This window comes from Prionailurus bengalensis, chromosome A2, assembly GCF_016509475.1.
Source record: "Prionailurus bengalensis isolate Pbe53 chromosome A2, Fcat_Pben_1.1_paternal_pri, whole genome shotgun sequence".
In the NCBI taxonomy this organism is placed as follows: Eukaryota; Metazoa; Chordata; class Mammalia; order Carnivora; family Felidae; genus Prionailurus; species Prionailurus bengalensis.
The window spans coordinates 54808851-54831792 of NC_057348.1; the positions used below are offsets into that span (position 1 = coordinate 54808851).

The following is a 22942-nucleotide window of genomic DNA, read 5'->3' on the forward strand; positions in this document are numbered from 1 at the left end:
ACCTCAAAGGAGGAAAACAGAGTTCAGGAGGGCCTTGCCCTAAATCTGACCTCCTGTCAGTGGCAGGACTGGGATCTGAGCCTGGCCTTGCAGGGTACCAGACATGTGGACTGCCCATACTCAGGCTAGTCCCTCTGGGCCTGCGATCTGACACCACCATCTTCTGTGTGCCATGGGGACAGTCGCTTGCCCTTGTTGTGCTGATACCCATATTTATCGCTAGGCCATGGCTCCTCCTCTCAATCTGTGTCCCCTGAAAGGCCTGGAGCATCTAGCCATCACTAATCCAGAGGGGTCAGATGCCCAGAGGCCAGACTCTCTCTGGGATTGCAGCCGGGGGCAGGGTGGGGGGGGCGGCCTCTGAGGGAAAGTAATCAAGAAAACCTTCCACCTGGGGAAGAAACAGATCTGTGTTCTTTGAAGAAAAATATGTGTGCCTGGGAACTCCTTGTTGGTCCCTCACTGGGCTATCCACAGTATGCAGTGACATACCTACCCTCCCTCTGCACAGTACCCCATTATGCTAGAAATAACAAGCACTTAACCCATGAGGTAGGTGCCCCTGAACTTTATGCGGGGCCAGGGTCTTAAGTCAACTAATAAGGTGACAACTGTGTGTAGGGAAATTGCAAGGCAACAGTGCCCCCACCTTTTCTCTAATAGTGAGAAAAAGATAACGTACAGAATCACAACTCTTCTCACACCTATTGGAGGCTGAAGTAAAAGGCAACCAACTGAACCGAATCCCAAAGACTGACAAGCCCCTTCAGAGACATGAGACACATGAATTGCTGCAACACACAGGAGGAGGAGGTGGCCAGCACAAAGGAGGATGAGAAGAAAGCAGCTAAAATGTTAATGGATTCTGAAAGGTTGGGTGGGGGCTGATGGGATAGTTTAGAATAACAGAGCCCCAGACACAGGAAAAATGCAGTCACTTGCAAGCTCTTCTCTCAAAGCTCCCACCAGGTGCTCACAAGGAACACTAGGGGCAGGGCAGGGAGCCTTGGTGGTGAAGGCATGCAGGTTGCCACTGGAGTGGGGGGGCGCTGGCATAAAACCCTGCCAACTTCCCCAGGCCCCTCTCTGGTGCAAAACCCTCAGTCCCTGGGAGAGGCCGAGTAACCCACTCCCAGAGGACAAGCAAAATGCCACTCACCACTTCTGGGGAAAGGGCAGAAGCAAGAGCTGTCTTCCCCAAGAAGAGGTAAAGTACCCACTGGGCCCAGGATTGTGCAGTAATACTAAGCAGAAACCTGCCCAAGACCTGCCATGGCTACAAGGCAGCGTGTGTGGCTACCGTGCAGAGGAGGTGCCAGAAAGCAGAGAAGGCCTGGCTTGCAGGCCCTGCTTGGGACTGAGGCTTGTCCAGGAGAGCAGACACTTATAAGCCAAGCACTGGGTAACAGGAAACAGCGGTCTACCTCTGAGAAGGGACAAGACAATGGAGAGAGGCCTCTTCTGTGGTGCAGGGATTGCTAAAAGCTGAGGGTGGAGACAAGGGCAATGAGAAAAACTCTCCAGTATCTCAGACCCCACAAACAGTATCAGGTAATAGCAGCCCTCTTCTGGAGGAGTGTGAAGTCTGTGGGGCTCTGAAGGTGACAAAAGCAACAACAAAACCCAAACCCAACTCACCTAGTTGATTGGACTGACTCAGCTCCCACCCCCTACATGAATGGCAAGATCAGAAAAGAGGCACTCCCACTTCTGGGGTAGATACTATTTCCCTCAGTCTCTACAATTCTTCCAACACATAATACCTGGCATCCAATCGAACATCTTATAAGAAACACAAAACGCAAGGAAGTACCCCAACTCATTTTTAGGAAATAAAGCATTCAACAAAACCACCTCTTATTAGAGGTGACACAAATGTTAGAACCATCAGACAGGGACTTCAGAGTAATTACGATCAATATATTAAAGGAGCTAGTGGGAGGGGCGCCTGGGTGGCGCAGTCGGTTAAGCGTCCGACTTCAGCCAGGTCACGATCTCGCGGTCCGTGAGTTCGAGCCCCGCGTCAGGCTCTGGGCTGATGGCTCAGAGCCTGGAGCCTGTTTCCGATTCTGTGTCTCCTTCTCTCTCTGCCCCTCCCCCGTTCATGCTCTGTCTCTCTCTGTCCCAAAAATAAAATAAACGTTGAAAAAAAAAATTAAAAAAAAAAAAAAAATAAAGGAGCTAGTGGGAAAGGTAGGCAGCATGCATGAACAGATGGAGAATTTCAGCAGGGATGGAGACTATACAAGAGAATCAAATGGAAATGTTAAAAACAAAAAACGTGATATCAGAAATGAAGACTTCCCTTGACAGGCTTTGCAGCAAACTGATCACAGCTGAGGAAAGACTGAACTTGGAGGTATGAAAGTTGAGATTAACCAAACTGAAACACAAAGAGAAAAAAGAATGCAGGGGGTGGGGGGAAAGAACAGAGCATCTAACACAATTTTCCAAAATTAATGAATGACAACAGATCCAGGAAGCCTGAGAATCACCAGACAAATACCATCCACATCCCCTTAAAAACACACATACTAAGACATCATAGTCAAACTTCTAAAAGTCAGTTGTAAAGAGAAGATCTTGAAGGCAGCCAGAAAAAAGGGACACACTATGTAAAAGGGATAAATATAAACATTACAGTGGATTCCTTATCAGAAATTATATAGGCTATAAGAGTGGTATCTTTAAAATAGTAAAAAGGAAAAAAAAAAACTGGTCAATCCAGATATTTTTCCCAGGAAAATAACTTTCAAGAATGAAGGTAAACTGACCAATTAAGTAAATGGGTGATGGATGGTGGGACCCAGGTATCTCACTGCTAGAGTGGAAATTTATAGATAAGCCAAGGGAGGAGACTGGAATTATCCACATAGATGATCAGGTGATCAGAATTGGAGCTATCAGGGGCACTTGGGTGGCTCAGTCGGTTGACTGTCTGACTTCAGCTCAGGTCATGATCTTTGCAGTTAGTGAGTTTGAGCTCCAACATCAGGCTTGCTGCTGTCAGCCTGTCAGTGAAGAGCCCACTTTGGATCTTCTGTCCCCTTCTTTCTTCTCCTCCCCCACTTGCACTCTCTCAAAAATAAATAAACATTAAAAAAAAAAGAATTGGAGCTATCAGCAGGGATACATATTTACCTTAATATAGATACAGATGGTCGTGTACAGAAATATCTATAGACGTGAGTATACACACAGGTTACTATATACACATATAATTCTTTGCTCTGTAAGTAAGAGGACCTGAAAGAAATGATAGCCTACTTGGTGACCAGACCTTGGTTTCTAATACCATTAATCCAACTGAAGGAACCAGGACTCCTTGCAGAAATGGCTGATTCTAAGGCTAAGGCAGGAAATACACAAGATGAGTCTGGAGATTTTTATAGTGACAGAAAGTAGGAAAGAGCTAAAAAAAAAAAAAATAATGAAAGTGCTAAAAAAAAAATAGGCAAACCAAAATAGCCCACCCAAATCCATATTGATGGGGATATGTGGAGAGTACGGAGAAACCAACTGACAGGGCTCCCAATGGCCAAAACTGGAGCAATTTGAGAAATAAAAGAAATAAAACGTTATGAGATTATAACCTTAACATAAAATAAATATCTGTGAGCCCTTAATAACATAAATTATTTATTTATAATGAGTAAATACATTAATAAATAAGGGAGAAGAGACAAATCTCCCATGCAGAATTCCACATAATTTGGGAAGGTGCTCTGCCCTCAATGAGAGGAAGCATAACTCCTCATTCCTTAAATGTGGGCCGTGCATATTGACGTTCTTCTAAAGAGCATGGACTAGGAGGGGAGAAGAGGATAACTTTATGGAGTTTAAATAAAAAATGGAGAAACCTGATAAACGCACCTGCAGCCAGGTGGGCAAGGTCTACAACAACACTCATAAACCATGGTGCTAGTATGCACCTTTGGTACGATGTCATGAAAGTGGTACTTTGCTTCCATGATCTTTCTCCCCAAAATCTATGAACCCAGTCTGTTTATGAGAAAAGTATCAGACAAATTCCAATAGGGGGCATTCTACAATATACCTGGACCAGTATTCTTCAAATTAGTCAAGGTCATCAAAAACAAGGGAAATCTGAGCAACCATCACAGTCAAGAGGAGCCTAAGGGAACACGAAGACTAAAGGTGATATGATATCCTGGATGGGAACTTGGAACAAACATTAGGCAAAGATGAAGGAAACCTGAATGAACTTTAGTTAATAATACTGTATCAATACTGGGTCTTTAATGTACTTGACTAACATAAAGATGCTAGTAATAGGAGAAACTGTGTGTGGGATACATGGGAGCTCTTCGTATTATCTTTCTTAATTTTTTTTCTGTAAGCTTAAAATGTTCTCAACAATAAACTCTGTCCAGAAAGTAGGAAGGTTGGTCACCAGGGGCTGGGAGGAGGGGAAATGAGGGCTTAGCGTTTAATGGGAACAGTTTCAACTGGAGAGAGAGAAAGAGTTCTGAAGGTGGATGGTGGTGATGGTCACAAAACAACGTCAATGTACTTAATGCCGAGGGACTGTGTTAATAATGGTTAAGATGGGGGGTGTCTGGGTGGTGCAGTCAGTTAAGTGTTTGACTCTGGCTCAGGTCATGATCTCACGGTTTGTGGGTTCAAACCCCATGTTGGGCTCTGTGCTGACAGCTCAGAGCCTGGAGTTTGCTTCAGATTCTGTGTCTCCCTTTCTCTCTGTCCCTCCCCCATTCACACTCTCTCTGTCTCTCTCTCAAAATAAATATTTAAAAAATAAAAAATTAAATAATAATAGTAATGGTTATACTGTACCTCAATAAGAAATTTTTTTAAGTTCATTAAAAAAAAAACAGATGGTGCAAATCGGAGACCCCAGACTCGCACATGTCCCCTCACTCTCTTCTGGGGGGGAGACAGTTTACTTTCATGCTGTGGGGAAGAGGACACTCAATGGCGAATCTGATCAAAAGCCTCGAAAGACGGACCCTGCAAGCAGATGTGGGATTTTCTTCTAGGGAATCCCCTGAGACTTGGTCTGAGTCTCAATTAGAACCAAGGTGCATGCACTCTCTGAGGTTACCTGTGACCAATCCTTGAAGGAGTTCCCTGTGCTCACAAACCTGGGAGCCAACTCCAAACCTCCACCCCTACATTTCATGACATTCCCATGGCTGAGTTGATACAAACAAAAAAAGAAAAATCCAAATGTGGGAAAGAGAGAAAAACGGTCCATGTGTACATTTATGTGTGTCACGAGAGAGAAGCAGGTGCTGTGTGCATGGGCACCTGGATGCGTTTTCATGCACAGATGTGTGTGAAGTTGCAAGTCTGAACCTGTGAGTGATGTGTGCAGGCATGTCTGGCCTGGTAGCCAAGAAAGGCTCAAGTTCAAACCCGGCTCCCATGCCGAGAGCTGAGTGATCCGGGGTGAAGCCACTTGTCTCTCCAGGCCTCAGCTTCCTTGCTTGTGACACTGGGCTGGTAATAGCTCTCCTGAGGATTAGAGGAGAATGTCGGGCACAATCCTGGGCTAATAGAGGCAGTTGTGATCACCGTGAGTAGGACACCATGTGGGAATCTGCCACAGCCTTTCCTGAAAAGCTGGTGAGGACGACCTTTCCTACTTCCAAGACTTTCCCATCCTTTCACATTTATTCCTTGTCCTCCATCGAAAAGTGATCACAGCAGGGGACGGACTACCTGGGGCTCAGCTCTTAGAGTCATGTTTCCTGATGCTTCTCCCATCACCTAACAGTTTTCTGTAAACAGGCTGCTCAGTGGATTTACAGTTACGCTTGGCTGTCAGTACAGTATCCTAGTGAGCTTATTGGTGGCATTTCAGACCAGGTGTCAGGTAGATAGATGGGCCCCATTTTGGGGTGGTGGGATCTGGTTCTTTCAAGAAATCATACCTCTAGCTTAGCTACCTTTGTGGGGAGTTGGGGCAATGGTTTGATGGGAGCATAAACCCATGTGAATGTTGCTGCCTGCCTCCAGGAAGCCTTCCCTGGTTCTCACAACCAATAAGTACTTCCCAGATTCGACCAGAGGCAATGTGAAAACATAGAAGGCTTTGCAAAATGGGGGAATGGCACCATCAGATATATTTTAATAGGATTACTCTGGCTTCCAGATGAAGAATGGAATGGCAGGGTTGGGAGGTGTTGAGGCCTGAGCCGGGGAGTGACCATGGGGAAAGAGAGGCAGAGCCCCAGCCCACCCTTTAGCCACTCAAGCCACTGAGCTCTGCCTTGGGATAGGGTTCATCTGGACCTGCTTGTCCACCACCCAGGCAGGGTCCTAGCCCAATCCCAGCAAGTGTGCAGTAGGGGCTGCTAGTCCAGAGCAGGCCTAGTGTGGTGTCCACAGGCAGCTGGAGAGACAAGGGCCAGCCTGTGCCAGGCACAGCACCCAACCCCAGTCTTAGAGAAAGCCAGGAGGGCATCTGGCTGCTGCTACCGCTAGCTCCCCCTCCTACAGGAGGGTGCCGCAGTGAGCTTGCCCGCAGGAGGGAAGACACAGCCAGCCCTTCCTGACCTAGTTTTTCCTTTTTGGAAGCAGAGACATCCCTGGCTAAAGTGAAGCGCGGAGAAGCCAGCCCATCTGCTGCTATATCATGACAGGCATGGGACCCCAAAGCACCTCTGTCTTTGGCTACACTGAAGGAGATCTCACTGTACATACAGGATGCCAAAACACACATGAGCAAGTTGCTCACGGACCCTGGAGCGGGAAGGCAGAAGACCCGATGATAACAACATGTCTGACGTACCAATTTTCACAGCCAGCTGGCTTCAGCCTCCACACTCAGCGCACTCTTTGCCCAGACCCTCATCCAATCTCATCTACCCTGTTCCCATCTTCCAGCCATGCTGGGTGGATCTCTGAACTCTACCGTGACCTACACTTCTCCATCTCCATGCCTCTTCCTGGCACATCTTTCCTCCCTCTGCCTTTGAGGTGTGTGTGTCCTCCCCATGGGGGCACCTCCTGTATCATCTTTTGTCACAGCCCTGGCTGGGAGGGATGGATCCCTTCTCTAAACCATGTGGCATTTTCTCTTTCCCTCATGATGCTTATCATGTCCACATATTTACTGCTCCACTAGCTGTGATTTCCTCCTGGGATTCACGTCTCACCTCTGTATTTCCAACCCCCAACACAAGTCTGGCACAGAGTAGGTGTCCAATAGCTGCGACTCCCCTCCCCTTCTTCTCCCTGTGGACTCACTATGCGGACGCTCCGTGTACCTGTCCCAGCAGAGCTGGGCAACTGCTCGGTGCACATACCACCATCACTCCCACCTCTGCCCATGGAACCCAGCACTTGATCACCGAACTCTTTCCCCCCGAGCTAGGACTCAGCCTCAGAATCCTTCTCAACACAAATCTCAGGCCTACTTAAAGCTTAGTGGAACAGAAAATATGTGGACACAAGTGACCAAGGTAGCCACTTGAACAGAGTTGGGATGTAGGATAAAGTTGGCCTTCCTTGGCAGAAAACTAGTAAATACAGGATCAGTGTCCAACAAATAGTCACTTGCTGGCAGAAACAAGCGTGTACTTAGAGCTCACGTATTCTTGTGGACGAGTGGTTTTCAAACTTTTGTGAGCAAAACGTTTACCTAGAATGCTTGTTAAAAATGCACATCCCTGGACATTACCCCCAGATGTTCTGACTGAGAAGAGCTAAGGTCTATCAGGAATCTGTAGCTTACGAGGCACTCCAGGTGCTGATGCAGGTGGTCTCAGACCACAGTCTGGACACTACTTATCACATTCAGACAAGTCTGTAGCCTCCCCTCACTACCCTAATGGTGAACCACGGACCCGGACAGGAACACACAGTACTTGAGGTCACATAGTAAGTGTCAGGGCCAGAACTCAGGGGCCAAGAACTCTTTGCAAGGTCCCATGACACAGATGGTTGCCTGCAGCACCTCCAAAAGTGGAGTATCATAAGGCAGACTGGGGCAGGCTGGAGGAGGTCCCAGACCTGAACCCCAGGAAACAGACTTACCCCTTGCTCCATGCTGTCATTGGCGCGGTCTGTGACTTTGGAGATGAGGGTCAGTGCACCTGTGGAGGGAAGCAGAGAAGGTAGCCGGGCCACCTGGGGAGGGCCAGTTCAGTAGCACTATCCTCACCTCCTTTCTTCCCCTCTCTCCCCACTGCCCCCCAAGATCACTACAGTTGCAGGGCCTTGTATGTGGGTGGCACCAATTTTTCTCACACCTGGGTCAGGTCATAGGTCCAACCCTAGCTTTGCTACCACTGCCTAAGTGACCTTTACAGTGATTTGACCACTTTGTGCCTTAGTTCCCTTGGCTATAAATTGAATATGTTAAAATAGGGACTGTCCTGGCAGGTCATATGCAGGGACAGTCACATAGAATTGGGAGGAAACAGGGACACTGTGGTGACTTTTTTATACCTGGCACTACCTCCTATCACCAATGCTGATTACCCTCTTCTCCTTTGACTGGATGACAGCCCATCCCAGGGAGCCCTGTGGTTGAGGTGAGCAGGGAATAACCTCAGAAGCCCCAGAGGTCTCATGTCCACTGCACATCTAGCTACCAGGGAAGAGAATATGTCCCGGGCCTGAACTGGTGGAGAGTCCAGAGCTAGGGGACAGGGGCCAAAGAGAAATGTGTCCCCATCCTCCAGGTTCATGCTGCACTTACCCTGTGTGTTATCGTACTCAGCTGAGTCCGGACAAAGGTTGTTTAAATAGTCTGCAGGTAGAACAAGAGCCAGGGGTCAGTCTGCCCTAGGGAGACCAGGCCCTCTGTCTGCAGCAGGAGCCCCCCCCCCCCCCCCGCTTTCCAGACTTGGAAGAAAAGGGCCGGAAGAATGGGGTACGCATCCCCTCACCCTTGCTAGCCTACTACAACCCCACACTAGGACAAAATCAGGCCCCTGGACCATCACCAGCATCACTGCCACCACTGCTAGCCATTCACTCATTCAACAACTATTGAGCACTTGCTGTGTGCCTGGTACTGTGCTATGCCCTCAGCATATAGACACAGACAAGGTGAAACCCTGCCTCTGAGAAGCACACTGTCTACTGGGGGAACATATGTGACCATCAACACAGCGGTGTGTGACGTGTTAAACCTTTAACACATTTATACCCACAGGCTCTATGTGGGCTGGCCTCTGTACAGCTACCTACCAATGTCACTCACTTATTCTGGCAATGCTGGCATTCTTACTCTTTTCTGGAACATGTTAAACCTGTTAATAGCCCCAGGGCCTTTACACTCACTATTCCCTCTACTTGGTAGTCTCTTTTTCCAGATCTTCAGAGGGTTCATGTCCTCACTTTGCTGAGATCTCTGTGCAGTGTTACCTCCTCAGACAGGTCCTTCCTGAGTGCTGTATCTAATTCAGAGCACTTTTACCTCCATCCCCTTAAACCCCTTTATCTTCTTCAGAGCTTTTATCACTGACATATCATATTTTTATTTCCTTGTTAGAGTAAAAACTCCACAGTGTCACAGAGTTTTGGCTGTCTAATGCACTACTATACCTCCAGCATCTAGCACGGGGCCTGGGACACAGTAGATGCTCAATAAACATTTGTTGAATCAGATGAACAAATTCTCTGCCCCTTGGCCCTAATGTACTTTCCTTACAGCCCTGGTTCCTACCTGGAATTACATGCATATCTCTACATGTGGGTATTTGTCTCCCCTACTGGAATAGCAGTCCTCCAGGCCCAGGGACTTTGTCCATTTGGGAGGCAGCTGGGTAAGTGAGTCTGGACAGAGGTATGGTGTTTCCTGGCAGGTAGAGGTAAGGGAGGGGATGATATTCCCCGAGGAGAGTTTGTAATTATAAAGAGGGAAGGAAGGGAACAGGACCTAGGACTGAGCCCTGAGAAACACTGACATTTATTATGAAACAGTAGAGGAAGGGAGATTGTCAACACAGATGGAGAAGGGTAAGCAGAGAGGTCTGAGGGAGGCACAGAGAGAGTATATCACAGAAGCCTCAGGATGGGAGGGTTTTCGAGAAGCAGGAAGTGACCAGTGGCAAAGCCACAGAGATGGCCACAGTAGGTCCAAGATGGAAAATGTCCACTGATTTGGCCCCAAGAAGGGCTTTGGTGGTAAGAACAGATTTAGGGAAATGAGACACCCACTGAGGAAATGCAGAACAGGAGAAGGTATGACTTCATGTGTTTTAGGATGGGAGAGGCTGAAGGAAGACACAGAAGGTGGCCACTGAAGCAAGGTTTCCAAGGTGGCAGCAGAGGGTCCAAAGCTTCGCTGAAGGGAAGATGGTGGCAGAGTCTAGCTGGTCTGGAGGGTCAGGAGCCAGGAACTGAGAACAATCCCCACCCCTGCCCATTCCCGGCACAGTGGGAGGGGAGGTTGTGATCACATAGCTTGCCACCATTACCTGCACCCCTCCTCAGGTGCCTTCCCTCCCGCATCACCTCAGTGCACCCTGACCTCCTGTGGGGCCCACCTGTGAGGAGCACTTGGTACTGGAAGAGGCGCTGAACCACCCGCAGCAGCCGGTGCTTCACGTTCTGGCCACCTCCTTGCTGACTCTGCTGCTCCCAAGAGACAGAGAGGACAAAACTCCGTCAGAGACCCCTGCCTCAGGGCACCAAGCTCACGGCATCCCTCATACACTGTCCCATCCACGCCTCTTCCTGGCCACACTGAACTTCTCCCCCAGCTCTAAAACCAGGTTCCCTTCCTCCAGGAAGGCCTCCCAGATTAGCACCAGTTCATTCCTTCTGTGACAGTTCATTCTTTCAGGCTCACAGTCAGTGCTATATTCAGTAACATGCAACTCCTAGTCCCTGCTTTGCATCTAGTATTAGTAAAAGAAAAAAAACCTCATTTTTCCTGTTCAGTAACTGTATCCCCAGTTAGTGACCATCTGTTGGTCATTCCAATGGGTGTGGCCCCAGCTTGCATTGTGCTTTTCTACTGGGACAGGAGAATGGCCACTAAAACTCCCACCAAGGTGGGGGCTCATGGAGTTGTCATCAATTGCCCAACAGGGTATGTCCTAGGCTCTAAGTGTTCCCTTCTTCTGGGTCACCTTCTCCTCTCCCAGCCAGGGCTTCCCCTCTGACCCTCAGCCTCAGGCCTACCAAGAAGCCCCACTGATTTTCAGTAAGCCCTTCCATGCCCACCCCACCCCTGGATCCTTAGAGCAGGTTCTCAGAGGACCAAGGGACCCACCTCAAACTCACGGACAGCAGCTGCCAGCCGGGGGGAATGCAGGCAGTTCTCACTGAGTAGACTCAGACACCTGTCGAACTGCAGGATGTGAGCAGCATGGTGATCAAACTCCTGCTCCCGGGCCAGGAAAACATCGGCCACCTTCTGCTGGTCCTCCCTGCAGCCGGGTAGGGAGATGGGACAGTGAGAACTCAGCCTCGTGACCAGCACGGTGTTAGTTGGTGAGCGTTGATCATGTCACTGGGTAGTGGTCCCAACTTGACCCTCCCACACTCATTTTACTTTGGGCAAAGGACCCAACATCTGCACCTCGGCTTCTGCATTGGTCAAACAGAGACACAGTTTCACTTGGTGTGGTGTTAACCACCCCATCCCCCAGTGCAATGGAAGTACGGGCAGCAGACCATGGACAGCTCACCAGTGCAATAGCCTCTCCCCCAGCTCTTCCAGGATCCCCTGGTGAAGGTCTCGGATGGCTGGGAGTTCACTCAGGCCGCGCCTCAGCTCCTCCCTGGCCAATGTGTCCTTGCCCTCGTGGTCTATTTCATCCAAGGCCCTCATGACAGCTCCGTGGAAATCCTGAAACCCCAAAGGCCTGTCATCCCACAGTTGATAGGCCTGAGCACAAGTCCCCTGCAGCTTTGAAGCCCTAGCCTATATACAGATAGCACAAGACCTTAGGCCAGCATCTCAGACCCCAGAGTTCTCACCTGTAAAACAGGGGTGGTAACACACACCTGCTGTTCACAGGTAACTGATGCCCAAAGAACACCCACCACAAGTCCTGGTGCAGCGGGAGGCTTTCAAGCATGTTCACTCCCGAACTTAGGTTTTGCTCTTCTGAAAAGTTGGGTAATTCCCTCTCTGAAGAAGTACAAAGCTCTGCTCTACCGTTATCTGTCTTTGAAAAGGTTCATGCACTGTGTTGTTTTAAAGCAAAGTCTAAAGAAGTCATAGGCAACCACTCCATGGGGTGTTAAGCAGTCACTGAAAACGATGCAGATGGTGTCTATGTAAACATATTCGTGTCCTAGAGTTAGGACATCAAGAAGGGATACACAGTTGTCTTTCCACCCTGACATGGCTGTCTAAAACAGGAACAAAGGAAAAAGCTGAAAAGAAATGGAGTGAAATGTAAACAGTGGCTGTGTCAGGGGTACAAGATTAGGAATGGTTTTTTTCTTCTCTGTTTTCTTTTCTTATAAAAAAAATTTTTTTTACATTTATCTATTTTTAAGAGACAGAGAGAGACAGAGTACAAGTGGGGAGGGGCAGAGAGGGAGACACAGAATCAGACGCAGGCTCCAGGCTCTGAGCTGTCAGCACAGAGCCTGACGTGGGGCTGGAACCCACGAACTGTGAGATCATGACCTGAGCCGAAGTCGGACGCTTAACCGACTGAGCCACCCAGGTGCCCCATCTTCTCTGTTTTCTAAAATTTCTGTATTGTGATTCATTACTTTAAAAATTCAACTAAATTTAATGAACATTAAAATTGTAAAGAATGCAAGACATCTTTCTCACAACAAAAAACTATCTTCAAATCTACCTGCTCTTGCATGAGCCCCAGGCCTGAAGTTTTAATTATATGGAATATACTGAAACCACCTTGAATTGTGGAATAATAAACACCAGGAAAACCTCAGTATCAGAGGACATGTGGTCCAGCCCCAATCAAGGTCAAATCACCTTTATAACATTCAGGAAGGATGCCCACCCTGCCTTGTTTGATTGCCTCTCTGACAGAGAACTCATTACTGAGCTAGACAGTTAATTCCACTGCTGAACAGTTTTTATTGCTAGAATTGTCTCTTTACATTGAGATCTGAAAGGGGAAAATGCCTGAGAGGATGGGCAGTCCCTCCTCCAGGAAGTCTTTCTGGTCTTCTCCAGAAAAGGAGTGCAGGAGAAGGGGAGGACTGGGAAAAAAAGGCAGGGAAGTGGGACAGGGCTAGAGAGAAAGACAAAGGGAGAGATAAAAATGAGAAAACAGAGAGAAGGAGAGGGAGAAAGAGGAGAAAAGATGGAGGGTAGGAAGGAGGGACTGATGGATAGCAGGACACAGAACCCTCTAATATCTGTAAAGAGGCTGCTGTGCTGTCAGACAGAGGACAGCAGGTGTGGAGGTGACAAAGGTCCCTGCTTCCTGAACACCTCCTCCAGTCCGGAGCTGACTTCCTGCTGCTGTAACCTGCCCTTCCGGGAATCTGGGCAGAGATGGCGGGAAGGACAAGGAGAGGGCACCCACCCTGGCTTGTGGTCCCACGGAGGGAGAATGAGCTGGTTCCTCCTGAGGCCAGCCCTCATCAGTCCCAGTCTGGTGCAGTTTGAAGGTTTCAGGACACCTCTAGCCCCATCACCAAGGTCAGAAACTTGGGGCTGAGTCTTCAACTAATGAATGGATTCTCTGGCTGAAGGCGTGTGTGTCCTTAAGTGGAGACCACATGCTTGAGCTATAATTAGAAATCAAGAGTAGCTGGGTGGTTCAGGTGGTTGGGTGTCTGACTTCGGCTCAGGTCATGGTCTCACAGCTCATGAGTTGGAACCCTGCGTTGGGCTCTGTGCTGACTGCTCAGAGCCTGGAGCCTTCTTTGGATTCTGTGTCTCCCCATCTCTCTGCCCCTCCCCCACTCATGCTCTGTCTCTGTCTCTCAAAAATAAAGAAATGTTAAAAAAAAAATCAAATCCCATTGTACCTAAGCTATCAGAACCTTTCCTGAAAGCATGTTTCAGAGGGTGAAGAAAGTATGAACTACAAGTGAGAGGGAAAGGAAGGTAATGTTTAATTCTTATTTCTGCCCACAGCTGGCTCTGGGACACTGGGGTCATTCTGAACCTGGAGTGGGGGTTTCTCTGCTGACCCAAGGGCAGGAGGACCCTCCCATTCTTCCTTATGGGTCTCCATGTTTAGGACCCAGGCTCCAGCCCTACAGGGTCTTCTCAGCCCTGGAATCCCAGAGAAAGAAAGAAAACGTCCTGATGAAGAAGGATAATTCCTTTTGCTTGGGTTTGGGCAGCTGATTGACAGACTTTCAACACATTGTTATTGGCTCTGTGCCAGGTTCAAGCCCAGCTACCCCAGAAAAAGCTGATGACTGTGGGCAAGCTGTCACTTATCTGAGCCTCATTTTCCTCATCTGTAAAATGGAAATAATGGCACCACTAAGGACAGCATGAGGCTGTTGAGAGGCTCATCCTGATGCTTAAAACTGCTTTATAAACTGTAAAGTGCTATCCCCATTGCAGTTGTGATTATATTTTAGCTATGACATCTTCAGAGTAGGGTTACATCTGTTTTGTTTCCTGCTGTGTTTCTAAAGCCCAACAGAGCATGTGACACAGAGGAGTTTTATTATACTTGCTGACTGACAGAAAGACCTTATTTATTTAACAGGAGAGTGAGCCACAGGGGAGCCAAGACTGCAATCTGGTCACCCTGCAGCCCGGACCACCACAGAAAGAGGAAGAGGGAGAGAAGGAAGGACAAGCAAAGACAAGACTGATGGTTGCATGTGCATTGTACCCCAGGGAGCTAAAATATTAACTGCTCTGCAAGCTAGTTTCTCATCTGTAATTAATTCTCACTAAATTGACTAAGTCCCAATGGGCAGGATGGCCATCATCGACACGACTCATTTCAAAAACCAGAGCATAATTGGACTCGCCACAAACATCCGTTCTTAAAACTCATGCATCGGCTGGAAGCACCGAGTGCCTGTCGCACCATCCATCACTCCCTGAAAGGTTTCTGCTGTCTTAATAGTTCTGGCCATCATTGCACCTGGGGGCTCTCAGACAGAGGAAGGAGGTAGGAGATACCCAGCCCTCATCCCCTTATTCGTTCAAAGTGAATGCCTGCTCTGCACCAAGTCCCAAGGAGGGAGTAGGAGCAGGAAATGCTGTTCTGCCCTCAAAGAGTTTGCAATCTTGAGGAAAAGAAAGGAGTAAAAACACAATTTCAACACAGAAGTAGAAGTACTGTGAGTGGGCAAGGCACAGGGGCTGTGGCAGGCCATAAGAGGGAGACCTGACTTAGCTCTGGGAAAGCATCCTATCTCCTCTGAGATAGGAAGGGAGTGTTTCAGGCAGAGGAGGCAACATGTGCAAAGGCCCTGAGGTGGAGGAGGCACTAAGTTAAATGTGTCTTGGGTGCAGTATGCACATACATGTGAGTGTGCGCACTGTGCAAGTGCACAGGACTGGAATATGATGGCAATGGACGGTCAGACAGACGACCCCTCCCACAGGGCCCTGCAGGGTTTTAAAGGCAATTGGGTTTCATCCTGGGGTGACAGGGAACCACTGGACCAAATATCTATCTTACAGAATTCACGTTGTTGGGAGAACAAACTAGAGGTGGCCAGAACGAGAGCAAGACCAGTGAGAAGGCCGTCGCAGTCATCCAGGAGAAAGGCCCAGACCCAATGGTGGCCATGGGGACTGAGAGAGGGAATGGACTGGAGATAATAAGGAAGAAGAACTGAGTGGCCACAATGCCTACAGGATCCAATCCAAATGCATCTGGGCACCAGAGGTCTCTTGATCTGGTTCCCCTTCTCACCATGCCCACTTACCAGCTCTCTGTGGAGCCTCTGCTCCAGCCTTAGAGCCTCTAGACCCCAAGCCAAGGCCTAGAGAACACAAATGAGTCCTTGTCAACCTGGAGAGTTGCAAATGTGTGACCCTGAGCAAGTCACTTCATCTGTATGGACCTCAATTTCCCCCTCTGCTAAATGGGAATACAAATACCTTCTTCACAGTGTTTGTGCATATTGCCTTCTGCTCTGTTTAAGGATTCTTTGTTTCCTGTGCTTCCCTTCTCCCCTAGACTCTGTTTCACTTATCTCTGTCTCCCTAGCACCCTGCACAGGGAAGGTGATCAACACATGACAACTATAGTTTGGCACTATTATTATTTCCATTTTATTTCCAATAAAATAATCAGGTCCAGAAGGATTAAGTAAATTGCCCAACGTCATCAAGATGGCAAGATCTGGGCCCAAGTCAGCCTGACTCCAAAGTTGTAGCTCTCTTACAGATGGCCCAGACGGGGGAGTGACAGATGCAGGTCAAGGAGGGGGACTAGAACGCGGTTCCTGAGTGCTAGCCAGGGCTTCTGGCCCAATCTCAGAGACCCTGGGGCAGCTTGGTGGAGAGGCCCGAGTGTGAGGACTGCCTCTCTGCCTCTGGGGCTCAGACAAGTTTCCTGGAGCTCACAGCATTCTCAGGACCCTGTCCTGGGCTTGTGTAAAGTGGAAGCTGGGACTTCACATGCAGAAGCCTGGGCCCTTGGCCCCTTTTTCTCTTCTCCAAACCTGCTACTGAGTTTTCTAAGCAACACAGCACCTCTATTCTCTGAGCTAAACAGTTGGTGGGTGGCCAAGGTCCTCTTTGCAAGTAGTCAAACCACTGATGTTGTCGCCAAAAGTCAAGTGGACTCACTGGGATCCCATCTGGCCAAACGCACACCAACCTCAACCACGACCCACCTGTGTCACAAACATGCATTGGCAGGCCATGAGCTGTCCAGCAGACATGACTTCACCTGGCATGGTCAGCCACTGGAGGGTACTGTGGAACCCTGAAAACAATTCTGTTTTCAGAGGGGCAAAGACTCCTTCAGCTGTATACAAAATGTATGAACCACACAGAAAAATAAATACATTGGACTTCATGTTAACAGATGACTACGGAAAAGGGAATCTGGTTGTGCTATGTACTACTCCTATCCTTGTTACTTTTCTGTAAAACTGAATTTTTTTTAAATAGAAGTTTAAAAAATCATTGAAAAAGTAAGATGAAAAGGGGAAAAATGGTTAGAAATAAATTTAACAAAAGAAGCATAGAACCTACACTCTGAAAACAACAAAACTTCATCGAAAGAAATTAAAGAAGACCTAGGTAAATGGAAAGAGGTCTCGTATACATAACTTAATACTGTTAAGAGGGTAACATTCCCCAAGTTGATATAGAGATTCATCTTAACCCTCATCAAAATCCCAGTCACCTGTTTGTAGAGAAACTTGACAAGCTGATTCTAAAATTCACATGAAGATACAAGGACCCAGAATAGTCAAAACTATCTTGAGGGGCACCTGCGTGGCTCAGTCAGGGTCTGACTGGCTCAGGTCATGATCTCACAGTTTGTGAGTTCAAGTCCTGCGTCGGGCTCTGTGCTGACAGCTCAGAGCCTGGAGCCTGCTTCGGATTCTGTGTCTCCCTCTCTCTCTGCCCCTCCCCTGCTCATGCTCTTTCAAAAATAAACATTATATAAAAATTTGAAAAAAGGGGGCGCCTGGGTGGCGCAGTCGGTTAAGCGTCCGACTTCAGCCAGGTCACGATCTCGCGGTCCGTGAGTTCGAGCCCCGCGTCGGGTTCTGGGCTGATGGCTCGGAGCCTGGAGCCTGTTTCCGATTCTGTGTCTCCCTCTCTCTCTGCCCCTCCCCCATTCATGCTCTGTCTCTCTCTGTCCCAAAAATAAATAAAAACGTTGAAGAAAAAAAAATTTTTTAAAAAATTTGAAAAAAGAAAAAACAAAAAACAATCTTGAAAAAGAAGAACAAAGGTGAAAGACTCACGGTTCCTGGTTTCAAAACTTACTATAGGCCTAAAGGAATCAAGATTGTGTGATATTGGTATAGGACAGACATAAAGATCAATGAAATAGAATTCAGAGTCCAGAGATAAATTCAGAAATAAATGTTTATGGTTAAGTGATTTTTAGCAAGGGTGCCAAGAAAATTCAGTGGGGAAAAAAGCCTTTTCAACAAATGGTGCTGAGATATTTGGATATCCACATTCAAAAGAATGAATTTGGACTCCTTCTTTATATTCTATACAAAAATTAACCCAGAATCACATACTTAAATGTGAAAGCTAAAACTATAAAACTCTTTAAAGAAAATATGGGAGGGCCGCCTGGGTGGCTCAGTCAGTTAAGCATCCAACTTCAGCTCAGGTCATGATCTCGCAGTTTATGGGTTAGAGCCCCACATTGGGCTCTGTGCTCACGGCTCAGAGCCTGGAGCCTGCCTCAGATTCTGAGCCTCCCCTTTCTCTCTGCGCCTCCCTGCTCACGCTCTGTCTCTCTCTCTCTCAAAAATAAATAAACATTAAAAAAAATAATAAAGAAAGAAAATACGGGAGTAAATCTTTGTGATTTGGAGCTAGACAAAGCTTTCTTAGATATAACATCAAAAATGCAACCAACAAAAGAAAAAATTAGATTACATTAAAATTAAAAACTTATATGCTTCAAAGGACACCATGGAGACAATGAAAAGACAAGCCACAGAACAGGAGGGATTATTTGCAAATCACATATCTGATAAGGGACTTGCATGTATATAGAACCAAAATGAAAAGATAGCCCTTTAAAAAATGGGCAAAGGATTTGAAAAGATAGTTTTCCAAAGAAAATATACAAATGACCAAGAAGTACATGAAAAGATAGATGCCTGACATCGTTAGTCATTAGGGAGATGCAAAATCAAAACCACAGTGAGATCCCAGTTTATATCCACCAGGATGGCTATAATAAAAAAGACAGATAATAACAAGTTCTGCAAGGAGAATCTAAAATGGTGCAGACACTTTGGAAAACAGCTGGTAGTTCCTCAAAAGGTTAAAAAGTTACCATATGGTCCAGAAATTGGACTCTTAGGTATATTCCCAAGAGAATGGAAAATGTATGTTCATACAAGAATTTGCCCATGAATGTTCGTGGCAGCATTTTCAAAATAATCAAAATGTGGAAAGAACTCAAATGTCCATCAACTGATGAATGGATAACAAAACGTGGTCTATCCACACAATGGAATATTAGCCATGAAAGGGGTGAAGTACTGACACATGCTACAATGTGGATGAACCTTGCTGCAATTTATGTGAAATTTCAAAAACAGGAAAACCTACAAGAGACAGAACTAGACAGTGGGTGCCTAGGGCTGAGGCAGGGTGATGGCGAGTGACAGCTTTGGGGTTTGGGGTTTCTTTTTGGGATCATGAGAATGTGCCAAAATGGATTGTCGTGATGATTACACAACTCTGAATGTGCTAAATGGCTGAATTGTATGGTATAAGATTTATATCTCAATTAAGCTATTAAAAATTGAATACGGAAGCCACAGATTGGGAGAATATTTATAATACATATATCTGAAAATAGACTTGTGTCCAGGATATTTAAAGAATTCCTATAGATCCATAAGAAAAAAAATACAACCTAATTAAAAAGTAGGCAAAAGAACTTCAAATGAGGATTTTCAAATGGCTAATAAACAGAAAGATACTCAATTTCATCAACCATCAGTTGGTGGTTGCTGCTAAAACAACAATGAGAAACCACTACACAATCACCAGAATGGCCATGAGTAGAAAGATGGGCAATACCAATACGCTGGGCAGCATGAGGAACGTTATTCCCAAATGTTGGGGGTGGGAGTATATATATTCAACCACTCTGAAAACCTATTCGGCAGTTCCTAATAAAGCTGAATCTATGCTTACTCTATGACCAACAATTCCACTCTAGGTAGATACTGAGGAGAAATGAGTGTTTATGTTCCCTAATGATACGTATATGAACATTCATAGCAGCTTTGTAATAGCCCAAGCTGGAAGCAGCCCAAATCATCATTAACAGGATAGATACACCAACTGTGGTATATCCACACAAAAGAATACTAATAGGCATGAAAACTTGGATGAATCTCACATATTATGTTGAGCTAAAGAAGCCAGACACAAAAGAATACATAATTCATGACTCCATTCATATGAAATCCAACAACAGGCTAAACCAATCCAATGTGATGGAAAGCAAAACAGTGGCAACCTCTGGAGGGTGATATGGACTGGGAAGGGGCACAGGACACCTCCTGGGATGATGAAAATGCTCTACGAGTGGCAGTTACAAGCGTACGCACACACATATATTAAATATTTAGGCTCTACCTTTGTGCACCTATCTGTAAGTTACAAAACATTTTTTAAAAAGGAAAGCGGTTCTCTGAGGTCCCTGGGTGAGGAAAGACAAGCACTGCTTTTCTCCACTGCTTTCATGTCTCCTCCAAGCCCTTTAATTAAAGTTAAACTCCAGGGCCTGGAGTCCATGGTCCTTCATGATCCAGAGCTGATCCAGCCTACCTCTGCAGCGGACTGCTCATTTCTGTATACCCCTGCTTCTCCAAGATAAGCCTGCTTCACAATCGTCTGTGGGACTTATTGAAAACCCAGATCGCTGGGCTCACCTCCAGAGTTTCCATCCAGTAGGCTGTGAATGGGGCTGGGTAATTTTCATTTCTCCCATGTTCCCAGGTGCTGCTGGGTCTTGGGACCACACTTGGAGCACTACTGCTTTATAGGAGTCCTCTTTCCAGCTGCTGTGTCTTTGTTCTGTGCTTCTGACATCTGGTCCATGTCTTGCTCATCTTTTAAAGCTGCTTCAAACCCTACCTCCATCAGGAAGGCCTCCTGGGTCAGTCTAGTGGCCTTTCAAGTATCCTACAGCCTCTGGAACTCTGGGGTTACAACCTGAAGGGAGCCACCTTGGTCTCAGAACGTCTCTGAAGTCTCATGTTTTAGCTTAAAAATTAAGGTGTATTTAACATTATTCTCCAAAATATATCCATGTGTGATTTAATTTACTTAATACATATCTAGGGGCAGCTAGGTGGCTCAGTCAGTTAAGCTCCGACTTCAGCTCAGGTCATGATCTCACGGTTCGTGGGTTTGAGTCCCGATCGGGCTCTCTGCTTTCGGCACAGTGCCTGCTTCAGATTCTCTGACCCCCTCTGTCTCTGCCTCTCCCCTGCTTGTGTTCTTTAAATAGACATTAAAAATTTTTTTAATTAAAAAAATATATGTATCTAAAGCAAAGCAGGAGTGCTTAGAAAATGTGCTCTCTTTATGCTGTGGCCTCAAGTGCTCCTGGACACCTACTGCATACCTCAGGGAGGAATGTATGCATCCCAGCCTGAAAAACAATGGCTTTATAGGATTTTGCATTGTCAGGCTATTTACTTACTCTGTATGTTTCTGTGATCTTCCCTCCAATTATGCAGGGAGCAGACTGTGTCTCATTTACTTTCACCCTTAGATTGACCCACCTTTGTTCGTAACTGTGCTGAGTGGATGTTTTTAAACCATATTTTCTAAAGCTCCTGGGGATCTGTGCACAGCCAGGATTGGGGAACAGTGTTCCAGAGGATGCTTCTCTCGAGGGGGCAGGGAATCACAGAGAACTCATGCCGAGTGGATTTTACAGGATCATGTACCTGTGGGTCTCAAATGTTACTGTCCATCAGCATCACCTGGAAGTTTTGTTAAAATGCAGATGCCCAGACCCTACCCCTAGAGTTTCTGGTTTAGCAGTTGTGGGCTGGGGCCCAAGAATATGCATTTCCTATAAGTTCTCAGGTGCCGCTGGTTCAGGGACCACATTCTGAGAACCACTGAAATAGATGACTATTTCTCACACTGTGCTCCATGGAGACCCAGGGATTAGAGAGGTGGAGGCAGAACCCAAACTTTGGCCCCTCCCACCTTTGAAACAAAGCACCTCTGCTTTTAGCTACTCTTCATACTGAGGGTCTGAGTGAAATTCCACTTGAAGAGAGTTTTCGTGGCTAAAAATGTCTCAGTCCCACCAGCCATCTCAGGGTGAGGGATTAAGGAGGAAGGGACTTTCCAGGGTCACACAGCAAGTTTCTTCCTGAACTGAATGAAAATATACAGGGAAGAGCCACGCACCTGGGATAGGAACCACTTTACTGAGCTCCCCAACAGCTACTACATTCATACTTCCCAATAAGGACAGCTTACCCCTTCTCCAACAGTTCAGGTAGAAAGAAAAGCACATTTTCTCACACTGAACCAAAATTTGTCTCTCTCTGAGTCCACCAAAGATCAATAAGTTCACTTTGTCCTGGAAGAGAGCCCAGCAAAGACTTAGAAACAGGGCCCTCCCCACTGAATTAAAACTTACTTTTTACTGTCATCTACGGACTGGAGCTACAAAAGTTAAAGTAAGACACTGTATGTTAACTAAAATTTAAATATAAAAAAAAATGAATGCAAAATGCTATGGTGGGTGGGATCCAGAACAGAAAAAAGACTTCAGTAAAAATGAAGGGTATCTGAATAAATTATGGAATTTAGTTAATACAAATAAATAAATAAAAGTAAGAGACAGACACAAAATCTTCCTATCTCCACACAACTTCCCCAGCATGAGGCTACCTGGGAGCTTGGTCTGGGTTAACCTGTGGGTGCCCTAGCATCATGCCCTCCCACCCAACCCACCAGACCACCCTTCCCCTCCTCCCCCTCCTTCAGGGCATCTGCTCTGCTCAGGGCTCCCAAGTTCCTATGCCTCCCTTTTGAAAGGCCTTGGGGCATGGCATTCAGGCTCTCCCTCAAGACCAGCTCTTCAAGCCCCTTCCTGTACACCACACACCCCCAAGCCCTCCACTCTGTGGACTCATTCCTGCTGCTCCTATCCCCTGGAAAGCCTGTCCGTCAATGCCAGCTCAACATCCTCTCTTCTAGGAAGCCTTCCCTGATTTCATTCCTCCTGTGTATACTCATTCTCCCCTCCTTGGGTTCCCTGCCACCTAAATGCACTGTTCCACTTCTGTTTGTTTCCTCCCCTTCTCAGGGCTCTGGGGTCAGATGGTCCTGGTCCTACTTCTTACTCGCTGTGTGACCTTGGGTAATTGGACTCAT

At 46.9% G+C, this 22942-nt stretch overlaps 1 protein-coding gene across 2 annotated transcripts in view; it reads right to left on the reverse strand.

The window, feature by feature from the left end:
- Window positions 1-22942, reverse strand: part of FGD5 (FYVE, RhoGEF and PH domain containing 5) — a 122588-nt gene that overhangs the window by 22442 nt on the left and 77204 nt on the right. Inside the window, exons 6-10 of one of the 2 annotated variants that reach the window (XM_043588203.1) lie at window positions 11634-11794; window positions 11216-11372; window positions 10485-10569; window positions 8690-8740; window positions 8023-8081 (exon numbers count right to left, since the gene is read on the reverse strand). In XM_043588203.1, the coding sequence (XP_043444138.1) occupies window positions 8023-8081; window positions 8690-8740; window positions 10485-10569; window positions 11216-11372; window positions 11634-11794 (513 nt within the window). Of the gene's footprint in view, window positions 1-8022; window positions 8082-8689; window positions 8741-10484; window positions 10573-11215; window positions 11373-11633; window positions 11795-22942 lie in introns of both variants that reach the window. The other variant, XM_043588202.1, reaches the window with a different exon arrangement.